This window comes from Rhodnius prolixus, unplaced genomic scaffold (genome assembly GCF_049639745.1).
Source record: "Rhodnius prolixus isolate KJV_2025 unplaced genomic scaffold, Rpr scaffold_5, whole genome shotgun sequence".
Lineage (NCBI taxonomy): Eukaryota > Metazoa > Arthropoda > Insecta > Hemiptera > Reduviidae > Rhodnius > Rhodnius prolixus.
In genome coordinates this window covers 727,434-751,653 of record NW_027411624.1, presented here as the reverse complement: position 1 = coordinate 751,653, position 24,220 = coordinate 727,434, and the positions used below count along the sequence as shown (strand labels likewise).

At 37.2% G+C, this 24,220-nt stretch overlaps 1 protein-coding gene and 1 long non-coding RNA gene across 7 annotated transcripts in view; both read left to right on the top strand.

Moving 5' to 3' along the window:
* Positions 1-24,220, top strand: part of LOC141458261 (uncharacterized) — a 256,112-nt gene that overhangs the window by 220,846 nt on the left and 11,046 nt on the right. For 5 of the 6 annotated variants that reach the window (XM_074136002.1, XM_074136003.1, XM_074136001.1 and 2 more), the window contains 3 exons: positions 804-830; positions 1,011-1,113; positions 21,090-21,199. In XM_074136002.1, coding sequence (XP_073992103.1) covers positions 804-830; positions 1,011-1,113; positions 21,090-21,199 — 240 coding nt within the window. The remainder of the gene's footprint in view (positions 1-803; positions 831-1,010; positions 1,114-21,089; positions 21,200-24,220) is intronic. The other variant, XM_074136000.1, reaches the window with a different exon arrangement.
* Positions 1,120-9,799, top strand: LOC141458264 (uncharacterized). Its single transcript, XR_012460859.1, has 2 exons — positions 1,120-2,807; positions 5,085-9,799. It is a non-coding gene; the product is annotated as an uncharacterized lncRNA (long non-coding RNA).

Genomic DNA, 24,220 nt, shown 5'->3' with positions numbered 1-24,220 from the left:
TAAATGAACAATTTTCTTTTTATTGTTATTTATTTAATTGTTTGTGTTTATTGCTCCTCGTGTTGGAAGTTAAAGTAGAATTTGCTCCTCCTCAGCATGTTTATTGCTCCTCATTTCTTCCAAAGATTTTATGATGCAAACATCTGGTTTGGATGTTAGATTCATTCTCATCGCGGCGGGTCTCCAAGATTTCACGTGAAGACAAAGTTGCTTTTCTACGAAGTTTCTCTCAAGTCTACAGTAGCACAACAAAAGAAGTGCAGACCAAGCTGGTTGTGTCTGGTTAGTCTGTGATAGTCGCTGCCCAAATAGTATAGTACTTGACTACGCACTGATGCAACAGATTGTGGAATCGACTTTAGCTCTACACGAAGAGACGTCACAAGAACACTTGTCAGTAATGGCGTTATCAGAATACGTTCAGCATTCCAATTGTCAAACTGTGACTTACGGCACTCTAGTTTCTCTGGTTGGCCACTACTTCCTAGCACCACAAAGAAGTTCTAGAACTGAGGAGAAGTCTGCCAGGTTGCCCTCTACGTCCTCCTACATGTTTTTTGCTTCTCCCGACAATGTTCTTCAAGATCTGAACTTTGTGCCTTTAAATGTGACTCCCCAGACCAGTTTATAGTTGTGAATGCCTTCATTTGATCCTAAATCTCTTATTAACCCCCAGTTGCCGTCCTATTTTCTTTTTAACTTTCTGTTTCTTTGGCAACTTTATTGTTGCTCTTATTTTGCAAATCAACATTATCAGCTTGACATTAATACAGATTTATGTTTTCTCATGGTGCAATGTGCAGTGCACTCTACAGACGGGATACATTCCAGTGAGTACACAATTACATAGCCCCCACCCATCACTTATTGTCATACATATTTTTGTTTTATCTTTTCTTGTTATGTATCCATATTATCTCCATATATGTTCCATTCCAAGTATGTTTTATATTTTTTGATATAGATATATATTTAATAGATGGCTAATGTGTGTTCTGTTTGTTGCACAGTGGAGGCCCGTGGGGCAGACACCGCGCCGGCACCAACAGCCCGAGTCCCGTGCCCTCCATCCGACCACCGACACCGGAAGTAGCCAGGACTGCGCCACCCACGGTTAGTACCATCTAGCTCTTGATTACACCCCAGTGAGCATTTGTCTTCTGATTATTCATGACCTCATGATTTATCATTGAACTCCCAAAGATAGCCACTCTCACCAGGACTCCTTCCTTATGTCGCACCAAACTGCTTCCTGTATACCCCTCTTTTCTCTTCCCTTTGAAGTGGAGGCTCCTAGTCTTGGTGGTGATTACCTCTGCATCCGGTTACTCCACAGTTCCATTTTCAGCAATCTATTTTCATAGCAAACAATCCGTTTTAACTTTTCCAGAGTTTTCTGACATCGCATTTATACTAACCCACACCACCGATCGTGGAATGATCTCTATTTATTTGATTGAATCCTTTCTGCGCCCGGGGATGGAATTGCTACAAATTTTCCCCTTCGGTGTATTTTGACCACATTAAGTTTAGCTAAGTTTTGAAAACAACACTCACGTGTTGAGTGCCATCAAATTGTAAATTCTGTAAAAGTGGCTCCCCTCCAACAAAATAATAATAATAATCCAAAAAGTTCTTAGAATAGACTAAGAGGGCCCTTATTTCCTTCATGGCATCCAGAGGAGTTTACTGTATCTCTTCTTTTTACAATGTCCAGGATGTTTGCAGCAGTCGTTGCCTGGTCTCCATTTTTTTTGTTTTGCTTTTTTTTGGCATTGGCTTCCGCCATACAGCCAGCATCGTCTAGGTGCTTATCACTAGAATATCGCTCACTCTCCATTCTGATCTCCATTTGCTAGAAATCAGAACATATGAGATAGCGATACTATCTGGCGTAAGGCCAGATTAAGCCGACGTAGTAACTCGGCCCATTTAGGTTCAAGACCGCTCGGCAGTTACGGCCAGCGCCAGTTGAAGGGCTGGCATTTTCGGTTGCCATCAGAGGCTAAGAGCCTCCTCCCACTGGGGCCCAAGTTTAGGTCAGGCATCCCAGAAAGCACAGGTCAGACATCTCTAAAAGCTAGTGGTTGATACCTTTTGTTCGTGATACCAATACAGTATCTGGGAATTACGGTAGAAGAGTGATCTTGGAGATCGCAGTAAAAATCTTGATGGACTTAGAAATGAAACATACAAAATGAATGTTTTCATTTTCTAAAAGTCACCAATCTTTGAATTAGGAAAAATGATTATCTATAGCTGGAGAATGATGATCTGTAGGTGGACATCTATAAATGAATCTATAACTCAATATCAAAATCGCCAAAGAACTCTAGCTTAAGGCCAAACTTAACCAAACGGTATCAGTTATTTTGGTGCGAATCCAGAAACCGCTCCAAACTCCAGACCAATGCTCACTGATATATTGTAGTCTGTAAGCAATAGATAATCGATTACATTTTCATTTTCCAAAACACAAACATAAATATACTAATTTCTTTCCACCCACCACCCCAAACAATGAACAAATATTAATTAATAAAATTCATAAATTTATTTATTTAGTTATTTTCATTTTTTTTTTTTTTAATTTTAATTTTCAACTCGTTGGATATTTTGGCTGTTGATCATATGTGCACTGGAGAGTTTGTTTACACTGGCTATTATTATATTGTTTTTGTTTGGTTTTATCAGTTTCCATTGTGTTCTAGATTTAAGTGCCTGTTGTTGCTTGGATGAACGTGGTGTATGCTTGAAATTAGATCTCGTATTAATGAAAAATACTGTAAATATAATTAATTGATAAGGTAATTTATTATTTGTTTCTATGTTAAAGAGATGAGTTTTTGTGCATTTCAATTAGATTAGGTTATGAAAGTATTATTTAATTTTGCTTCTTTTTATTATATTTTTAGATTGGTTATTAATTATTTTTATTTTTTACTTAAAAAATACCTTTAGTTTAGAGAGTTATCATTGATCACTCACTCATGAGTTATCATTGCTTATCTGATCGTATGTAAATGTACAAGAATAATGAACAAGCAGCAATGTGCATCATATGTTACGAGCAATTTGAAGTGGGCCGTGCAGAATGGTTGTGTAATGCACAAGAATCTTTTGTAATTCTAAAGGAAAATCAAGGTCTAGCCCCTCCAAAAAAGTAGACTGCCCTCAAGTTATCCTAAAGCTCCACAAAATATATATTAACTGCATCAATCAATTTCCTATTCACTTACCATTCTGTGCGAGCTGATTCACTTCAGCAAGCACCATCTAATTATAAATGCATGTTTGTAAATTGTGCAATGGGCTGCAACACTACTGATTCCATTGCTCTTGTACATTTAATTCTATTCAATTTATCAAGAACCATTGTTCTATTTACTCATTGGTGTTTCTGAGTGCTACTTCAAAACAAAATTCAATCACAAATCTTTTAAAAAAAGAACTGACTTTTAAAAACATAGTTCAAATCATTTAAGAAAGACCGCTCGACCTTTACCTTGATATACAGCTGTAAAATGTATCACTTGTTTAGCAAACTTACCCTGATGGCCAGAAAGTTGGTTAGGAAGCCAGATCCTTTTCAAATCCTACGAATATCTGAAATGATTCTTTAAGTTGGAGAATTGTAAACTGTGGACCTATTCCTTCCACATCCTGAGAAGTAGGGAATATTAAGTGGTGCCTATTGGTGTCCACACACTGGTGTAAATAAGCAAGCACGCATTTCCCGTGTGGCTGAAATACCCTCAGTCAAAGCCCCAATCCTGTACATTAACCCTACCATAAGAGTGTTTAGAGTTGCAGTTTCCCGTGAATCGTCGCAAAACAAATTCTGAAAACCAGATTCCTCTCCACAATACAGGTTCACCATATTCTCACCGAAGGCAAACATATCCCAACTTTTTAGCTGCAATTGTAGTCTGTTACCCAACCTGTTATCGAAGTTTTAGGTTCCTGACGAAATGTCGCTACACGTTAGGAAAATGGTTGTCACAGTTTTACCGAGCTATATCATTTTGCGAGGTCTTATTATTGAAAGTTTTAAAAAGTTAGTCTTTAAATTGATACTTTCAGTTTACATAGCGTATTTGATGGCCATCAGATCTCTACTAGTTTGTGGAAAACCTTTTTGAAAGTGATTTGGTAACAAAGTACCATAGAACTGGAAGCAAGCAGTTAGGGATGGTCAGTTTTCCATGGATTATCTCACAGATTTACGAGTTTTCTTCCTGCTACCTTTGCGCCCCTCCAAACACACCATCCTTTCTTCCAGAGCATTCAGGAGTTTTCCTTTGCGCTAACTTTTTATGGAACTAACCTAACTTTATTGAAGCAATGTTGGGTTTGGCCATGCCATGAATGAACTTCATCACTGCACTTATCCCTGCGGTTAGTTTGTTGATTTCATGGCAGCCATAAAAAGTAATGGCAGCCCCAGTAGGCTGCATCTCTCATTCTCCTGTTGGATCTCTTCACGGGCATTTAATTATGATCAACATCTGAGATTACTCCCATTTGTAATGTTTATGAGACAGAAGGGGGGAACGCACGTTTCTCTGGTGATTCGCATGACATGAAATAGGTTCAGGGAGGCGTTTCCCAACTCCACAGACTTTTACGGCCCACCACTCAGATAATCGCCTAGATAATTGTGCGAACATCTGGTACCTGAACAAACTTAGCAGAACCAATTACTGACGGTCTATCACATAGATCAGCTACATGGACGGCCTTTATGCCACTACGGTTGTATGGTACATAAACAAAAGCAATCTTGTTTTACAAGAATTATCATACTGATTACGCATAGACGACACAGAGTGCAGTCTATTTTGGACTTGATTCTTGAGAGTTTTACAGATCACCGAGTAAATAGAAAGAAATTTTAAAAATTCAAGAAAACACTAAAAAGAAAGAGTAAAAAAGAACATCAGAACACAACAATATAAATAATTTACAATATTTTTTAAAAAAATTTAAAACGTATAGATTTTGATTTATCTTTTGTACTTTTTTCTTTTCTTTTTTTTTAACTTTTGTTTCCATGTCTTGCGCCAACACAAACTCGATAACAGGATCATGGATGGGTATACTACATGTAGGATCTTGAGAAAGAGCTCATTATTTGAGACCGAAATAATGAGCTCTTGGATAGGAGTTGGCAGGGTCTACCGTCACATCCTCAGTTGCACTCTGACAAAGTGGAAATGATGGTGTGATAATTCCTTTATTAAAAAGACAATTGTTATTTATATAAATTGAATAATTCTAGTTATATGAATGAATTAACTCTTCTTTTTATATATATTGAATTTTATTCAAAAGAAAATTTATTGGAATATATAATTCAGTTTGTTGAGACAAAGGGTGTTTATATATTTACATTTCATATTTATATATAAGCCAATGTATTTGTACATATATGTAGACAATCGTCATTATTCTCTAATTAATAAAATATATTTACATGAATTTTATATTTAGGTAAGGGACAAGTTATTTACTTTTTACAAATATATTAATGGTGTTCAGAAAACAGAATGTATTTGCTCATATTTGCACAGAAAATGAAACTTTTTTGGAAAAAGTTATCGTTATCGAGTGTGACGCTCCTTTTTGGTGTCTAAAACGTTTTCTTTCATTTTTTTAAATAACATTTCCCTCGTCTTTCACTTTTATTGACTTCATTTTCTTGTTTTTCTGTTTTCACTTTTTGTTTACGCTCTGACCGTTTGGAATATTTACGTAGCAGCGCTGTTTTCGTTGAAGAGTAAGCCAAGAAGTATTTGTTGTTGGCTAATATTTGGATAATGCCAAGTTATATCGTGGTATGGTCCACATTGGTCATTTAGAGGAGGTAACTAACGCTGGAAGTGACTCTTAACCCCAATGTTCCTATCTTGTCCAGCGTTTTATGTGATCTGGTGGAAACTAAAGTATACTCGGACATAGTTAATAGGGGGCACTACTGCGACCAAAGTTGAACTGCTGTGCGTCTTCTGTGGCCAGGCGAGATCACTTCTCCCCGAGGAACATGCTGGCAAATATTGCAGGCTTTCTGTTATCAGAATGCCGTCACAAAAAGCAGCACGGCCAATTCTTCAGTTTCTATAGAAAGCTATCCCTAAGAATCTCTCGCAAGAGACTATCTGCTGTCATCAAATGGCCGCCTTCGCAAGATACGGTTTAGACGAACAAATAGTTTTATGCAGAGGCAGAAGGTTGTTCATTGAGGGTGATTGGCCGGAACTAGAGTAGTTTAGGTCGCGAAGACCATCCCACTCGCTTGCCTTCTGACTAGTAGTTCTGCCGCAACCCTATTTCCGCCCGGGAAGACGCATCCTCCCGCTGGGCTTCACATCACCTGGGGGACTTTAACTATTACTTGAAAACGCATTTATTATTTTAGAAAATGATTTAAGAATCCCTATCATTTTGTTTGTTTTTTGTTTAGTTTACGAATAAAAATAATAATAATATTACGATTTAATTTTCAATAGTTTACGAATTGATAATGAATTAAAAATAATAAAAAAAATTCCATTTATTGAATTTAAAAAAAAAGAAGAAGAGGCACAATAATTAGTGGTATTAGAGTAATTGCTATGGTGAAGTGTACAATTTTTGATATTTATTACAGTCATCCATTTTATATTATATAATATGATAATACTTACATATTGGACTGTTTCTAGTTTCTTAGGAGCATGTTTAAATATTATAACATGTGAAGTAAAGAAACAAATCTTTATTTTTGAAAACTAAATCAGTTAATAAATAAAAATAAAGATGAAGTAAGAGGGCAATCTGAATGTCAGCTGGGATTAAAATAATTAATTAAAAAATAAAGAATATTGGTTAATTTTTCTAAATAAAAACCTAGGGTGCCTGAACCATTTAACTGTTTAATAATGATATTCACTTCTCAGAATGACTCAAGGAATATTTTTGGTTTTTTTTCTTGAGAAAATGAAAAAATCGAACATTTTAATAAGATAATCAAGATAATTTCATAAATTGAGGAATTTAAATTATTGGTGTTCTCTGTGTTAGAGTTAATTTGCTTTGAATACAAATGAAATTGAATTTTAATACAGTAATAAAACGAAATTAACTAAAACTTACAAAAAATAATAAATATTTATAAGACATATCATACGGAAGTTCCTCTGCGTTAATGTTTTCCGAATTGATGAGTTCCTGTTGAATTTACTGCGGAAAAGTAATATATCACGGAATGTCTGTCTCTTCCGCAAAGCCATTTCGTAGTGGTCTTTCTTGCCACATGCTGCATGGCCATCCATCTTGTGCTAACCATTCGAAGGCCTGCGTAACCCACAGTCCTATTTACCACAACAGCGCCTGACCGGTCTTCCAGCGTTTCTAAGATTCAAACAATCCGAACAAATGCGACACTAATCTTGAGTTCCCGCACTACTTTCTTTCCGCCCACAGTTTCGAAACATAATCTCCTCAAAAATCCAATTCCACATGAAAGGATAAATTCTATGGAAATCTCTCAAAACTCAGCCAGGTAGCCTATTTATGTAGAAATGTCTCTCTGGCAAGCACAGTTAAGGACCCTAACAAGGAGCAGGTGAAGTCCTTGATTCCAACCTCACAAGGTACTAACCAAGAACGTGTCTCTGGTAGCTTTGTGGCCCGCATCTTGCTGAATGTCCTAGGAGTTTTTCTTTCAAAGGTTCCCAAATCTTTTCTATCCCATTCGGGGATAAGCCTGACTTGTACAAGCGTCTTCCAATATATACTTTCGTTGGTTGAAGATTGTTCGACAGAATGACTTGAAGATGAGTGGAAAAATAGTGACTGGCTGGGCTCGAAGAAGTCAGTGTTTCAGTCAGTCAGAGAGTGGCCCATCAAACGCCAAGGTACTCATGCAGCCAAACTTGTTAATCCAATGGAAATTCTTTCTTCAGTTTTCAGTAGCCACTTTGTCCATTGCCATCACGATCCACTCTCTGCAAGTGTTTAGTACTTTTTGAGCTGATTCCAGGTAAAATTGTAAACAAATTGGACCAATATTTCCTCTCTTGTATCGATTAGTGCTACTCTTCAGTGAGTAGCCGTCCCTTCTTTATCGTATTGTAAAATTGTATTTCGTAAATAGATAAAAGTAAAATATATTATTTAATTGATCTAAGAATGTAAATATTTTGATTGGCTTTCAATTAATTGATAAAGGGAATGTTTCCCAACATTTTCAGTCACTCACTTTATGACTTCCATAATCTTTTTACACACCCAATCAACGACTAGTCATAAGTTTATCAATTGTAAAATATTATTTATAATTTATTATTCATTACTCACCACTCAAGCAAGGCCTAATGTACAGGAACTCATCCATATCTTTTTTTTGTGACGAATTTTTAATTAGTAGTTTGTATTAGTTTTATCTCCGTAATTAATTTCCTGTATTAATAATTAAATTAAGAGTAATTGAATAAAATGTGAGGTATCGGTTCGTTTAACGTCCGTATGTGATGCCCAAAATGAGGGGCCTGCACGGAAAGATCCTTAGTACCCGATAGTAAAGGAGGGATATCCGATTTGCTGTGATTTTTTTATTTTTACTTTTTGAGGCGAGAGTCGTTCAGTGAGTGCTTTCATTATTTAGAAAAGCTGTCAAAGAAGTTCGCTAAGCTCTGCCTCCCTTCCGTGTAGAGTGGAAACTCCTGTCAAATCGTCGCTTCCGATGTACTGCAAGAATCCCTTCTGGTGTTAGCGTAGAGCTAGAGTGATCTCTGCTCTAAAACAGTATCAAGATGGGTGCATCATTCAGCGACGACATACTGGAATCTCCTCAATTGGGTTGTTCTCCTCCAGTAACTCCAGCAGTTACAACAGTTTTTGAGTGATGGACCGTCGGTAGATGAATTTCCTTGGCCAAACACCAAGCCCAGCTTCTTCAGATTTGACTCTAGAACGCCGATTAGGAATCCATCAGTTGCTCAGACTGCCACATTCATCTGACCTTTTTTCATGGCCCTAGCGGTCGTATAAGAAGGTTCTCCTGGAAGATCTGTCGCAGTATTCCTGCTCCTTTATGACAATCTGGACGTTTCGCCCTCCTATGGGAGTTCCCGTTCCAGTTAAGAACATTGCTGCGGCCATCTTTCACGATGACCGTCCATGTTAAGATCTATCGTTATATTCTTCGGAGTTAGTTCCGAGTTCAGCATGTACATTGTAGAAACTTTCAGCAGGAATTGGAACATTCTGCGCTCGTCTCTTGATGCCGCTATCCTTTTCATAAATGAAAGCCCTCAAACCTTGTCTAGTGAAATGTGGCCAATCCTGAAAACTGTTCTTACTCAAGGGGTGGCCATTAGTGGTCACAGCAGGACGTTAAACGATCTGAACCCAGCTTATTAAACACTGGAACCTTGGTGATAATTGGTAAAGCGCGATTTTAAATGATAATGTAGTTAAATACTATGATATATAAACGTTTTTAAATTAAAAAGTCTAAATTAATAAACAATAATTATAATATATTTATTTAAAACACGCTCAGAGCTTCGTTTGTAAAGGGAGGGATATTCTCTTGTAATCCGCTTTCCGAACAAATTGTGTAAAGTAAAAGAAAATTTATATACCTATGTCGTTGTAAGATAAAGTGAAAACTGTTTTCTAGCTTTAAGGTAGAAATAAACTGTTTGAGGAAAACTCTGAATTTTTCTGAACAGACACGAGTAATTCTAAAAATAAAATTCCTTTATAAATAAATAAGTGAAAAGAAATAAAACAGCTGTGAAGTTTACCATTATTTTGTTATTACACTGGCTCATTTATTTTTATTTTATTATAAGTTGGTGGTACCTTACAAACGTTTCGCGTCTCACCGAAGAAAGTCCATGAACCATAAGAACACCTTAATCAGTATATTAGTGAGTTTGCAACACTTCTGCAAACATCAGATCATCAGTTTGGTTATCTCAAGTATATCTCCAATCTTCCAAGTTCGTGCTTGAAAAATAAGTATGCTAAGTGCAGTTTAAAGTCCTTGCTAACCTCTCAGATCATTAAAGTTAAAACTTTGGACCATAAAGAATTATTATTTTTATTTCCTCCCACCCCCATTTTTTCTATTGGTCTATTTGGACGTGGTCTATTTTATAAGGGCGTGGTCAACTAAGAGTTCTCATCTTTTGATTGGTCCTACATGCCACCTCAATTTCACACATTTATTCTTTATTTTGACTGGCCAATAATTGATTTTTATTTGTCTCTATAAATACTAAATCAATTTAAATTATTTTTACTAATTTTTCTCCTGCAGGTATTTGATGAATTACCAAATTATCAACAAAAATTATTATTATAAATGCCGAAAATGTAGATTATTCTTTCTAAATAGTTTTATTGTGTGGTATTAAAGTGCGAAAAAATGGAATTGATTAGAAGATTAGATATTTAATTGGAAAATAGGGAAAAGAATATTGTTTTTGTCAATTACTGGCTGTTTTTCTCATTCATTCCATATGTCCACCGTAGAGGTTGTAAAAGAAGTCGCTGCCACCACCCGAAACGAATGGTAGCCGAATTGTGAGCCAAGTCTGCGTAAGATCAATGATTAAAACGTTTCTGACGATTGGCACTTTGGCCAAGCGGAAGCAAATTTAACAACCTCAACAAGTTGGCAATTGGAATGCTGTAGTTGATTCTAGAGTGCAGGTAGAGTGTGGCAGCGAGCAATCCAAGATGCCAAACAGCTGTTTTCGTTTACATTCTAAACTTTAATTTAAAAAATACATAAATTTAACAAAAACCTACAAATTTTTTTAATAGAAAAGCGGCCATTTTGTTTGTTTCTTTAAACTATTGTTTTGATTATTTATTATGTTGGGGAAAAGTAATCAATATATGTATTTAATTTAATAAAGTGAGCATGGCTGATTACTTGACCATTAATATATCATTTCTTTTCGCCATGTAATAAATAAACTATAATAAACATACAAGCATGATATGTGCTTGATTAGCATGTTCAGGGTGCTGTGCTGCAACTTACTACTTAGCAGGTAAGTCTTACAGAAAACTTATTGATTTCTCCCCCCTAGAACCCAGATTTGTTTATTATTACTTTATTGAGCTCTATTTTACTAAAACTTTATTTACTTATTTAGTGCATGAGCTTTTATTTATTGCACTTGTTATTTTATGTTTATAAATCATATATATATTTTTATTTACACTTCACAAATAAAACCCTAACTCAAAACCATTTAGAAAACACAATACAATCACCCTGAGTACAAATTGATTTCAGAATTACTAATTAATTATTTTATAAAGCAAGAAAGCCAAGTAATTCATTTCTGGATATTTATTTGCTGTTAAATAAGAGAAATGTTCGTTGAAACATTTCATATGAATGTTCTTAATAATCAGCTGATAACGAACTTTGTTTCATTATTATTATGTGTATTTACATTTTGGTAATTTTAAAGTTAAAGTATTTTTACAAATAGTACTTTATTTACATCTAAATGTTAACATTTATTTCAAAATGTTTTTTATAGTATTTGAACTTCAGTTACTAAAGTTATAATGCTTTAGTATATGAATGATATGAAAATTTCTGCTCCTTGATTTTACTTTTTAAACATTTCATAAGTTCAAGTTCTGAAAGGAAATAACAACGCAGTGGTGAATCGCCTTATTTGTGAAATAAAGGGCAGTGATAAGATGAGCGCCATAACTCTGAACTCAATGGAAGGATGATCCGCCACAGCATCACTACAAGACATCACTGGTAAAGTTAGTCTGCTTTTTTTCCATCGCTAGCAGGTTAATGAAGGGATTGTTGTTGGGGATCATAAAGGAGAAAAAAAAACCAGAAAGGTTTTTAGGGCAAATCTATTGAGACGTTACAGATCCAGGGAGGTTATCTCGCAAGATGTGAGGGATGTTTTTATAAACAGTCTGCCAGGTGCAGAAGGTTTTCTTAAAGAAGCGATTTTCCCCATTTTTCGTACAAGTTCGTGTCCAGGAGGATCGTCATGGGGTAGTTCTGGCAACGAAAGGAAGTAGACATCTCGAACTAGAGTCACTTAATTGTAACCAGTTGCAGTCTTGCAGTTTAATGGTAAATAAAACGTGCAGGTTGAACTTTTGGCAACTTCATTAAATGACAGTCGCGTGAGTGTTCATACGGAAATTTTCAAGTATTTATTTTATATTGAAGTGGCACTGGAAGGGTTGCGGCTATAATTAAGTTGGTGTTTGTTTAAAGTTTGAATGAAGTTGACAGCCAGCTGCCTGGTTGAAGTACCGCAACAAAGCACACTGGATGAGTACCACTGCTGACCAAAATCTGCTCTAGAGCACTGCTTGCATGAGTCGGGAATTACCAAGTACCAGCGCACTCTGTGAGCCCCGCCCAGTTACAGTCTCTCTGCGAGAGTGTATCACTCGCATTCTACACCGGACATAGACTTTTGTTCTCGTATTGCTGTGCGGCATTCACATCGCATTACGCATTCAATGAGTGTGTATACTCGCAACAAGTAGCCATTCATTCCGAACTGTAATATCACCGTGCTAATATCTATAGGGCAGTGGTGTTCTCAACTACCCCATTGTTTCTGTGGAAGCACCATTATTTAGTATCCCTTGGTTTAGTTCAGTATTGCCACCTCTTTCCATTACGGCAAGTGAATGATTGCTTTTGGAAACCGGATGCGCGAAGAAATTGCAAAAAGCTCTGACTAAAATGATTCAGCTGGAAAAGCTCATGGACGCGCCCTTAAATAATAATAATCATAGCAGTAACATGGTTAAACATGATATAACTTAGCGAATTCTGACATTTGAGACAGCGACAATCGGCCTAAATGGCTAAAAACCAAAATAATCCATTTAGTGAAGTAGAACTTATTGTCCAACAATTTTGGCCCAAATGTAATTCTTAATAATTAAACCTTTTATTAAATTCACACTTCCCATTTTCGGACTGAAACAGCTGCTGTTCGGCTCGTGAGAGAAAACTAAAATGTTGGATACCAACTGTTGGTATAGTTGGACAAACCCATGTGAATTGTTGACGTCTCGCCAGGTTCGGGCCGAAACGTGGTTAAAAGGAAACAGTGTTGGTTGCATGCGTGTTCATTGGTGCAGTCCGACTCCCTGAGGCGCTATCTGACCCACATTATCAAACTATCTCTCCCTCCGCGATGCAAGCACCTAGATTCGCCCATGCAGTTCCAACTATTGATCCTGCCCTCCACAATTACATTCCTACTGTCTATATTTATATTATTTAGTCCAAATTAAATTCCATTTGGCTGTAAAAGTCTAGTAACAAATGTCATTTAATGGAAATTCTTTCCGATGGAGAGGAAAACTTCTCACAATAATAACCGCATTTAAGGTCAGTCTCACTCCCAATTGTACCTCCTGCCTCAATATCAAAAGAGAATCCTCTGTATGAAGTTTACCAAATAGTTACAAGCTTAGCGTTTGATTGTGTAGCATTTGATTTCTTCAATAGGAGCTCATTCCATCACAGATCGCTCCATCATGAACTTGAGCCCCAGTTTGCTGGATAACTACTCCTAGAAATTCCACCAAGTTATTAGCTACTCCAAAATCCGATATAACTCCTCCCTGTTCTGGGAACTGACTGACTAATCTCTGCTATCTGGAGCTTGCTGGAGAGTAGATGCCTTAGTCAGCCTCCTGGAAATGACTGTGTTTTACTCTCAAGCTTTGTATAGTAGATGAAAGTTGTGATTGGGGAAGTAAGCGTCCCCGGGTCAATCTTCACCCCCACTACGATTCCCTCCACTTATTTCTATGCAAAACTTAATTTTAAGATTTAGTGTAAACTTTAGTTGATCAGCAAATAACTGTAGTGTTTTTGTTCCATACTGGTGTGTAATGGATACAGTTGATTAATGTTTTCAGACTTAGAATGAAGAGTGGGTCAAACAGTGTAATTCGATACGAGTTCTTGACCCACACTTAGTGCGATTGGAGCATCTAAAAATAGAAAATAATTTTAGAACACAAAGTAGGGCAGTTAAATATTTAAGGAAATTGAGGGTGTCAGCTGAATTAGCTGACATCTTGAAGTAGGAAAGAGGAGAGCGGCAGCTACTCGCGCCGAACTGACAGCTCTGCTGCATAATATAGACCTCACCAGGGGCGCCACCTCAGCTGTCCGGAGTCACATCCTTTCCCAGGAATTTCATGCACTTCAAGGATAACTTTTGTCATTATTTTGTGGTCGCGTATTCACTGAAGCGCATATTGCTTTGTTGCAGTCATTCATTAAAACTTTTTTGTTTATATCTAATCTGCAGAGAAGTTAATGAAGCTATGATGATTCGAAGGTTTCAATCAAAGTCATCAAAGCAGATGTGCTTACGTCAGCGCAAATTAGGAAGCTAGGGAACAGATGAAAGTGTTTTGACACAAATTAGAGGACGTCGACAAGGTCAAATTCTATGTTTACTCTTAGTTTACCCTGTCATCAAAGAATCTAGACAATGTCTGGTTAATGTTTTACTCAAGAAGGCGATGCCGTGTACTCCAATTCAGCAAGACTTCCTTTCCGCATTATTTATTTTTAATGACCTTACTGTGACTCTTTCCGCTCTCTTAATTGATTTCCCGGCGTTTACAATTTGAAAATACAAGCTACACCTTTCGATTAGAATAATTTAATTAGAATCAAAGTTTAAGCAATGGCCTCTGATCACCGCTAATATATTCAAAAGAGTTGTGACGACATCAACTAGTCTCGCTCCGTCTCCAAATTCGAAATTTCAGCTAAACCCATAACCCTTCTTAATGGAGCAGAACGGATAGGATCCTACTTTTACTAAATGGCGTTAAGAGGTACATTTAAGTTGTAAGAAAATTTGTAAATCAGAATTACTGTAAGGGAAAGTATGGAAGTGCGAACATTGAGCGAGTGATTATTCGTCATATTTACAAGTTCATATCGGCGTTTTACTTTTTATACTATTTTGTAATTATTATTTAAAAAAACTTGAATCAGCGTTAATTTGTAAGAAATTATGTATTTTTTTTTTTTTAATAATTTTTTCTCCGGAATAAACGATCTTTTGGGGAATTGCGTTAATAAGACCAATGATGAGGTTCTGCGGTCCTCTTTGTACAAATTTTGGCTCTCAAACTTCAAAAGATCATGCAGCCCTTCTGTAAAGTTTTATTTCGCATAGTATGTACCATGTCAGAATTAAATATGTTTTAAAGTTGAGAGGTTTAGAGAAAGTTTAAGCTATAAGCTTGAGAATCGCAGTCGCGTTTGAATCACAGAACGTGTTTGAGGCACTTCAGGAGGCTTGATGATCATTCGCAGATGGTATCTGAACAATGCCGACACGATTAACTCGCCCAGACTCCGCTAGTTGACTATGAATTATATTTAGTTGCAGTACCAGGGCTGTATTGTTCCATTATTGTATTCATTTCCGTTCGGCTTCTCCAATCATTTCTCTGTCGATCTTCGTCCGTGTGATTAATGCCTTGGACTGGCAGACCTATAATAACCTCCTCAAGGCTTACCAATATGGCTTTCAACCAACTTACCCTCTTCAATATTATTATTAATAACGTTGCCGTTGACAGTGATGACCCTCTACTAAATTATAGCAACATTACAGGAAATTATAATTCATTCACTGTACTATCTACGATCTACGATGTACTATCTCGTATACACTGGCTAAATTAAGTCCATAATCAATTGTAGTTATTCGATTTATTGCCAACACAGATTGATTCCTGTCAATGCCCTAATTATTTTTTATCCAGTTATCCTAACTAACTAAAATGATCCTTTTTATTTTATTTTATTTTAAAAAAGCGCTGAGGTAGAGCCAGGGGAGTGTTAGAGAAGTCGCCCTGAATGGGAATGTCTTCTGTTCACCACTGTTCGCAGTTCGCACACCATCCTTTTGCCGCGATCTAACGGAAATGGAGCAATTATTATCCAAAGCAATCTTAACCACTTCTAAAGCAAACTCTGGTGCCAAGAAGCCGGGTTTGTCCATTCGTGTTCTACCAGATACCACTGTGCGACATCCATTCGTGAGGTGAGATCATCTTGGACACCATCAAGCCACTCTTTGATCAGCTTTCTAGGCTATTCCACTCCCAAACTCGAGCTTTACCATTCATAGAACCCTACTAATTTTTTAATTTGGAGGGCAATCTTTGGATTACATAGGATATAGTAGGGATTGGTTTCGAACAGCACGAACCCCTCACCGCCTACTCTTGCTCGCCTTCATATTCTCGTTATCCAATAGTTCATACATTATTATTAATCCAAGTTGATGTGAAGTGTAAATGTCAGTTAATTAGCCCTTCATTTTGACTTTGAAGTTCTACCGCCTCATTCTTCCAAGATGCCGACCCTTACGTAGCTCCCAGCTCGCTGTACTCTTAGCTAAGAAGCAGGGCAAAAAGTGCAGAGAGAGAAAGTGAACCTATGGCGCTTGTCTTTCAATCTTGTCTGTAGTAGTTCCATTTCTCTTCCTCAAGATTGGTTTAAATTGAAAATCCTTTTTGAATGGCTGACGAAATTTAACAGCTTCAGACGCACTTTTTTGTGTTTCACTCCTTTGACTCTGGAACATGATTTATCGTAAAGCGGAACAGTGTGAATTCAAACAAGTTCTCAGCTGTGCAAAGTAGATCTGGTGGGTAAATATTGATACAGTTACCACTGCTCCGCCGCTGTGCGGAGTTCAGTTGGAGTTTTCTCATCTCAGTTTGTCCATAATTAATGAGCGAGCTAAAGAGGGTCTTTAAAAGTACAGAGAACTGCCGGTCATCGATCTGTGCTTCTTGCCGACTGACCCGTCTAAAACGCCTTCAAATATTCAAGCACCCGGGTAGATGGCTACAGCTAGGGCCCTCTCCAACTCTTAGTACAAGTATTTATGAGTTATCTATAGTCTAGGGCTGTGGGTAGTTTTCAATTCTGTAAGTTTTTCTTTATTCTCTAACACATACCACCTCATCTAGCTGAAAATGGGATGCTTCATCAGACTGGCCATTTCGCCAGTTTGGGAGCCGGAGTTTCCGCCAAGTCCGCGCCTTTTCCCTAATAGGTCTCTGTGGCAATTGAATTTCATTAAAGTGACAAAAAATCTTTCTTTAACTGACTGCACTGATATATTTCTTTTTAATGCACCGTACCCCTAATATTCTTTCTGTCTCTAACAACTCCCAGAACCTCTTCAAGCAGACTTCCTTTGAAAATTTCGCACACAACTATTTCCTACGGCAGTGATTTTCTGCTTGACATATTTCTCAGTAAACATGCAAACTTTTTCATTTTGCTCACCTTGAATCAAATAATTGATAAAAAAAAATGGTAATAATAAAAATTAATAACCAATTTCAGATAAAGACTGTTATTATGTTGATTTTATTTTTTTATTTTTTAAGTGCTAAGATAATTTGGTTCTTATAAATGACGACACTATCGGCGCGGTTTCATCATCAGCTGTTTTAGTACGTCAGCGCTTTACAAACAAGTTCAACAGGTGGTTTTAATCGCTTTGCCATAAACTTTCCTTTTTGGATTTTGAAACTCAAGTCGCTTTTGTGGCTGATAAAAATCTTTATTATATATCAAAAACAGTTTTGTTTGTCAGCCCCTAGTTCCGGATAGATCTCAGTTCGGGAAAGTTGTCATCACAATACGTTTTCGTCTTGCTAGGTCTCAGAAGCGAAAGACAGGAAGTTTTGGTACTTTTTCTGAAACTTTCTTGACAATCTTTCATTCGGCCTGATCGGCTTTTTCTGCCAGATACTCTTCGCGTTTACTCTTTCTTTTAGTTTTCACATTTCAATATCTCTCTGTATAAGTTGGGGGTCAATACATTAAGAAAAGCGGCATGTGCACCTGGATACATGTACCTTCGACGAATTACTCACACGCCACGGAGGAGGTGAGCATCATGATCATCAGAGAGACTTGTATGCCCAGAGCACTCAAAGCCCGAGCCAAAAGCTCCAAGGACCGCACGTAGTATATTTTGTTCCGACTTGACTCAACCCAAGTGGATGAACATATGTACCTTAACAGTGACTGAAACGGCTGAAACTCTCAGCCTGCTTCTTTTCCCAACGAAAACAACGTCAAAAGATTAAACAAACTATGTCGTTTTAAGAATTCGTCAAATAGGTGGATAAAGTTGAAGAACAATCTGACCAGAATTCAAAGTGGGGTGCGAAGAATAGGGAAGAAAGCGCCTCCTGCTGGACCCTTTTTACTTCAGAGGGAAAGAACTGAACCCTCGTTCTTCAAACAGATGTACATTTACCTGCTATTACCTGCAGATATAAGATTCTGACAGCTCGCAGGGCAGTTGTCTCTAGTGGCGCCACATCCAGATCTTATCTCGGCCACCGGAACCGCTCCAGTTACAGTCCTAGCAGCTCTACTTCCTCCTACTTTCCACAGCACACTAGATACTCAAATTTCACTAGAAGTTACGTTATCAAAAATATATAACAGTACATTTAGCTTCAACCTCATTTCTTAAATGATATTATAGAAGATTTAAAAAGCAACACCTTTCTCTGGTTTGAAAGCGAGTGGTTAAGTTGGTCAGGCGTTTTCCCTAAAATCAGTTGAATACGTTTAGTTGATTTTTAATGGTTTCTATTTTTTTTTAAAGTTATTAACTGTTACCACGGTAACAGATCCACTGACAGTTTCACGAACATTTAGTTGAGGCAAGCTATTTCAGATGTTGGTTAATTTAATGAAGCCTTAAAAGAAATGTCTGTTGGACGCCCATTATTATCAAATATCCCTTAGAGGGTTTTTAGCAAGGCTACTCCTGAACTTGGCCTATTTTCAAAATCTGGTGCTCCTGCTCCTATTCTCAAAGTTCTAACTTACAAAGTTTCTTCAAACCCCCCACATTTAAGTTATATTTAATTATTATAAGTTAGTAAAACTATATTTTACACCGAAATATAACCTTATTGAAAACCTACAACAACCTTCTTTCGAAATCGAATTGTTCTACAAAATGAATAAAATAAAGGTTTTAAAAACAAGTGATTGCAGAAAATCCTAGAATCCAAAAAGTTGACAATCCGAGCAGAGGGGGGGGGGCTACTTAAGGTTGAGGGATTTTCTTCAACTTTTAATTTGATCAGCATATTTAACTATTTTGAGACAGGGAAATTCAATTTCACAAAAATGGCATTTTAGACATTCAACCCGCCCAAGAAGTACTAAATTTGGGGGGAAATGTTTCAAGGAAAAGCTGGATGGCTCCATTCAATCTGTAAGCGTGATACTCCCTGATGCGGGAGCGATGAAGTAGAAGCGATTGGAATGTGCCCCAGGGAGGCACTGCAATAAATAGTAATAAATTAAAGTAAATGAAATGTAATGTGATATATGTAGAAAAGTAAAGGGGCACTTCCTTTTTGGCGCAATATGTGGATAGCGCAGGGAGCACTGAGAGTGAAGTGCAATGGCAAACCGCCAAGGAAGAAACAGGAAGGTAAGTAACTGTGGGGGCTATGTGTGAGTGCGTCTCTAGGTCGGAGGGCGAAGGAGATATAGAGGAATTTCCAGGATATACGAGAAGACTTGCGGTCCCTAGGGAACCTCAACCACTTAAGTCCAAAGAGGCGTAAGGGAATGGAAGTGAAACTAGAAGCGTACAAAATAGATGCGTTAAGAAGTAGCGGTACAGCGGGCTCTAGTATCATAGTGGACGATGAATAACAAAAACCAGTACAGAATGAATGGGTGACCAGATGGTCTAGATGGGAGTAGCGAGGGCAAAGGTTCTTAGACAAAGACCACAAAAAGTTTGGAAGGAAATGGAGGCTCTAGAAAATCTTATTCAGGAAAGGTTTAATTTCAGAGAAAATGTACTTAAATAATTTTTCCTTCAGAATTTTGGGATTTACAATAAACGCAATAGAGAGTTGGTTGGCAGGAGTTTTATTTGGGTCAGCTGGTTAAGTTTACTTTCTAAGAGAATAGCGCTAAGCAAGGGGAGCTAGGTTATAATGACCAAGTTAACCTTGTGCTTACCTGCGCTTCTGACAAACAGGTTTGTGAAGTTAGGCAAAGCATGTAAATATGTGCGATACACTGATAAGCAGTGACGTGTCGGAGTTCTACACGCACCCCTCACTCACTGGTTACCCCTTCCACAGAATATGCACGAAAGAAATGCCCTCTAGCGGTAGCACTCTATATTGATGGATTGTTTTTTTAAAAAAAGAGGTTTTCAACTTTGTTTTCGAGTTGTTGCTGCTGTTATCAGACCTCTCGCTGCTGTTCTCTACATCGCTGTACACCATTGGCTAAAACTTTCTCGTCAAATTGATTTTGGCTAACTTTCATAGAGCTTAAACCTGCACATTAGGTTGATATTTGACGATCGAGCAGTAAGGCTCTCAGGGGTTTGGAAATGTACATATTTGCGTTATTATACTCCCGCAACACTAATCGATCTGATATCGTTAATAAAATTGCCTAAATATGATATTTCCTGCATTAATTTATTTAGTTAATTTGGCTTCGTATAACAATTTTATAACATAGAGTTATAATTTCTTAACGACTAAGAAATTTATGTTAGCCTGATCTATTGCTGTTTTTCTGACAAATGATTAATGATCAATTATTACTTATCGATTTCTGTCCGCGTGACCTAATCGGTAGTTGGGCGTAAAGCCCGCCTGAAAAGTTTACTTTTCCACTTTACTTTTTTTTATTACTGGTCAATTTTGCATCCAAAATTTTACATTAAATTATCTCAAATGCAATATTTATTTAAGTTTGGAAGCGACCGTGAGCAAGTTGACAAGTCTAAAGAACTTAGTTTAACTTCACTACCGAACATTAACTTATTTCTCTGCTTTTATAATTGGTTTTATTAGGAGTAAAAAAAACTTCGGAAGTTTAACCAATAAGAGTAAGGTTTAAGAGCTTCTTGTATTTTTGTAAATATTTGTCTCCAACTAATTGCTTACTAACAAATACACTCTTCATTGGCAAAGTTTAATTTCTATTTTATCTCTGTTTGCAGCCGGTACGTGACATCCTGTCCGGAGATGCAGACAGTCAACTGAGTAAAGCCACCAAGTACTCCAGTACACCTCTTCTCGACCCAACTGGCTCTGACTGGGACTTACCAAGGTGAGTTAAAGTTTACTTTTTAGTCAACAGACTCTACTCATTGAGCACAACGTTGGTGTTCTTTGAAACATCGGGTCGATCAAAGACTTGGAGTCCACTAACGTTAATTATCTTAAATCAGCATCTAGAGCGGATGCCATTAAATGGTATTACGAACCGACATAAAATAAAGAGGCTGATAACGGAAAAGCGCCTGCTTCCTGTTTACGTAATTACTAATCCAGATCCACTCCTGTATACCTGAATGCTTGTTAAGAGGTTATTTTCCCAAGTGGTTACATCATTGCGTTGGTTCCAGTTCCAACCTCCGGAGTGCAGCACTTAGTCTCGTCCATAATTTTTACCTTCTCTCTTAGTCACACTAAAAAACAGCTCTGAAATCTGGTCAGATTTTCTTTGTAGAGTGTTCACGGTTCTCAGTTGTCCGTTTAGTGATTCCTTGAGTCGAAGAAAGTGGTTTTTAGGAAATGTTCTTTCGAGAGTTAAAGTGGTGTCAGAAGTTGAAAAATTGCAAAAGGCTGAAGCTTGGTATAGAGATTACACTCTTAGATCTACAACTTTTAGTTGAAACATTTTCGAGTTGATCTCTCTCTAACGTGCTATTTTATTGTGTTGTACGATGGTACCAGTTATTTTAAGGCACGCGAAATTTAAAGCAGTTTCTCTTTTTTGAAATTTTCTTGAAAAGCTCGCCCAGTTTTTCTCTTAACTTTGTTGTAGATTTCACACTGTTAGTCCTATAATTTTAATCTCACCAAGGGAACTGCAGTTCTGGGCACCAAGAGGATAGGAATCAAGCCAGGCCTCTAAGGTGTCATTTTAGTGTATTGTATAGTTTTACTAACTTATAATTTTAAGAATTATTATTTTTCGAAAAGTCATGGTTTGAAGAACTTAAGGATTGCCAGTGAAAATCGTGAGAGTGGGGACTCCTGATTCCGCGTTTGAAAATATTTGCGGAAGGAAAGAGATATTCATTACTGCGTGGAGTGGAGAGGGTGGTTGTTACAGGTGCCTGTCACAACTACTGTCTGAATCACACAAATTAACTATTCCAATAGTTTAATAAAGTTTGTAAGCAACACACTTAATGAAGTGACAGTTGTGATTAAGTGGGAAACTTGCTAAGGACAGAGTTGGCTGCAGAGCAGAGTCTCGGCAAGTTCTACTCAATAGATTAGATGAATATCGGCGGAAGTAAGTAAAGGCAAGTTTAGCAGACGGTTAAGACTCTTGTTAACTATGGCCACTTTACCAATAGTTCGTTATAAAGAGAAACTTGCTTAGAAATAACAGTTCTGGTACATCCTTCAGGAAAATGTCGTATTTTAGTTTTCATTGGGAGATCATTCCATGGTTCAAGCAGAGCCTTAGAGAATCATTGTGCACATCATGAGTGTACATCGCAAGTAGATCTTTGATATTTATTCCAAAGATTTAACACGAAGAATTCACTTAGGGCAGTTCTGAGGAGAGTCAAGGAAGTAATGATATAATAAGTAATAATTATATAACTTAATAATGAAGTTATAACTTTAAGTTATTACTAATCTTTACAACTTTGGTAGGAGTGTTCAAAAACGGTCCTAATTGTGTGCTGCCTAGATAGTGAGCCTATAACTTCTATTTTAAGCATTTATCCAGGAAGCAGAGCTGAAGGGTTGGAAACAGGAAACAGTCTATAATTCATTGTGCAGTTTTAACACCTGTTAAAGTTATTGATACTTGGGAGTGAGAAAAGTCTGACCAAAATTTCGACTTGGAGGATGACTTGCAGAAGTGGCGTCAGCGCAGAACGGCTTCCCAATAAGTTACTGGGCAGTTACCAAATAGTTCCTTTTGATTAGATATTGATTTTAGGGAGGTTTTGGGGGGAACTAGACGTCATGGTTCTTTCAACTGTACCACCTCATGGCAGGAAGTAGGTATAATATTAAAGTCAGCTATATTTCCAGAGATATTTTATGGAAGATAGTTTCCAGCTAAAGATGTTCCACCCTAGGATGAAAACGGCGTTTGGTTACATATTTACAGATGTCAATAGGAAAATATGAGGCAAGCTAGTTGTAGGCAATCTTGAATGTTGAGAAACAGTTTTAGAAGTTACTTTAGAACCGTTATTCGTATTCAGTTTCTATATGAGTTGAAGTCGTTAGTTTCAACAAGCATTAAGGTTAATGTACAAAAATGATGCGTTCATTACGTACACAGATATATGTGTGTACGACGAGGAATATTTAGTGAGGCTGTGAAGATAATGGGCGAAGTCAACGGCCTTTCGCAGCCACGTCACACGAACAATGTCTAGTATTTCTAGCATTTAAAGCAATATTAGTAAGTCTTCTATTTCTGGTGCTAGTTCACCACTCTTTTTTAACAATAGATTCAACTATTTTCTATTTACTTTTCAGAAGTTAATAACAAATTTTGTCAGTTCGAAATCTCTAGAGATCAATTACCATCGCATTCAAGATCAATTTTTAACCATCAGTTTTCACTAAACATTCACCAAAAAAGAGAAGTTTCTTCGTAAAGAGAACATGAAAATCAAACAACTTTCAATTTCCGTTTTTGTAGTTATCGGAAGTGCCTATACCTTGTACCTTGAGTTTATCTAAACTAATATTGATTAGGACCAGAAGGTCACTCTCACGGCGCAGTTTAATGCTCTAGAAAACATCTCCTCCAACGGGAAACCGCAAGGAAACTAGTAGAAGAACCTCTAATAACAAATAATATCGCCATCATTTGCTCCGGACAGAACCAGAATGAAACTAAATGTTGTTAGGGATTGTACTAAGAATTAAGGATAGTGGAAAGAAGTACATATTAAAATTTCATTTTCATCATAATTTTCGCAAGGTGTCGTTTCCTCAATTTACGCTATTTAACTAAGGGTGATTCTGAATAATAAATCCTTCACCACCGTGAAGAAGGTTTGAGGAAGCGAATGCCTGAGATTTTACGAGACAAATCCTCTCCCCCCCACTGGGTGCGAGGGTTTTGCACCAGATTCAGAGA